Consider the following 1,506-nt stretch of genomic DNA (forward strand, 5'->3'; position numbering starts at 1 on the left):
TTTCCCTGAGCTATACAGTATAATTTTGTCTATCTATTCTATATATACCTGTCAGTATCTACAAATTTCAAACTCCCAGGTTGTCCCTTCCTACCCTCCTCCTCCTTGGCAAACACAAGTTTGTATTCTATGTCTATGAGTCTGTTCCTGATTTGTATTTGTGTTCTTTTTTTTTTTATTTCACGTGTGAGCGATCTCATATGGTATTTTTCTTTCTCTTTCTGGCTTATTTCACTTAGAATGACATTCTCCAAGTACATCCATGTTGCTGCTAATGGCATCAAGTTGTCATTTTTATGGCTGAATAGTATTCCATTGCATAAATATATCAAATCTTCTTTATCCAGTCATTTGTTGATGAAAGTTTCTTAACATAACTTTCTTCACAGCTTCTTTTACCTGTGTGTTTCTAAGACTGTAGATGATAGGATTTAAGAATGGAGGAACTATGGTATAAAAAACAGAAAGAATCATGTCCTGAATTGTTTCAGAATTTACTGAAGGCTTTAGATACACACAGAGACTAGAGCCTAGAAAGAGAGACACCACAAGAATGTGAGGGACACAGGTGGAAAAGACCTTTCCTTGCTCTCTGATTGGAAACTTTAGCACAGTGGAAAATATGTGAATATATGACATAGTAATAAAGATAAAGCAGCCCCCAATAACCACAATGGCAGAAAAGAGAATTAAAAGGAAATAGCTGGAGGTATCAGAGCAGGAGATTCTTAGCAGAGAGGGGATATCACAGAAGAACTGATGGATCACATTGGACTGACAGAAGGTCAGCTGGAATGTTTGACCCGTGTGCACACCTGCATAGACAAGACCACTGAGCAAGGAGGCGAGTGTCATTTGGACACAGCATTGGTGGCTCATGACAACTGGGTAGTGGAGGGGCTGGCAGGTGGCCACATAGCGGTCTCGGGCCATAACGGTGAGAAACATCACCTCCACATAGACAAAATAAATGACCAGGAATACCTGGGATGCACACCCAGCCACTGAAATGGTGCTGTTGCCAGTGAGAGAGTTGACACAGGCATTGGGGACAGTGACAGTAACATAGCACATATCTAAGACAGACAGATTTCTGAGGAAGAAGTACATGGGCATGTTAAGTTTCTGGTCAAGCGTGGTGACAGTGACAATGAGAAGATTCCCTAACAATGTAACCAAGTACATCAGAAGGAACAGCATGGAGTGCAGGAGCCGTAACTGCCATCTGTCAGCAAAGTTCATGAGGAGAAACTCAGTCACCGTGGTGGAGTTGGCCATCTTTTGGAAAAGGTGGTTGATCTGGAAAATAAAAGGGATAAACCATGAGACACAGGACTCAGAAAAATAATTAATGTAGTTTCCTTAAATATTTTATTTGAACATGGGCTTCTCTATCTCATATAGCTGGTCTTTATATGCATTAAATGTCCATCATTAGACTTTGGATCTGTCCATCTTATTGCCACCACTGAGTACTTAACATGGCAAAGTGCTAAGGATGGGACT

General features: G+C 40.6%; 1 protein-coding gene across 1 annotated transcript; it reads right to left on the minus strand.

Annotated features, from left to right (window-relative positions):
• Positions 1–339: 339 nt before the first annotated feature.
• LOC140689134 (olfactory receptor 14C36-like) lies at positions 340–1,278 on the minus strand. The gene has a single exon (XM_072949390.1). It carries the CDS (start codon positions 1,276–1,278, stop codon positions 340–342), a length of 939 nt encoding a protein of 312 aa, XP_072805491.1.
• Between the last annotated feature and the right edge of the window lie 228 nt (positions 1,279–1,506).

Source organism: Vicugna pacos, chromosome 25 (assembly GCF_048564905.1).
Source record: "Vicugna pacos chromosome 25, VicPac4, whole genome shotgun sequence".
In the NCBI taxonomy this organism is placed as follows: domain Eukaryota; kingdom Metazoa; phylum Chordata; class Mammalia; order Artiodactyla; family Camelidae; genus Vicugna; species Vicugna pacos.

Bases quoted from the DNA above. Each gene is read 5' to 3' on its own strand.
- LOC140689134 (XM_072949390.1), bottom strand. From the start codon at position 1,278: ATGGCCAACTCCACCACGGTGACTGAGTTTCTCCTCATGAACTTTGCT.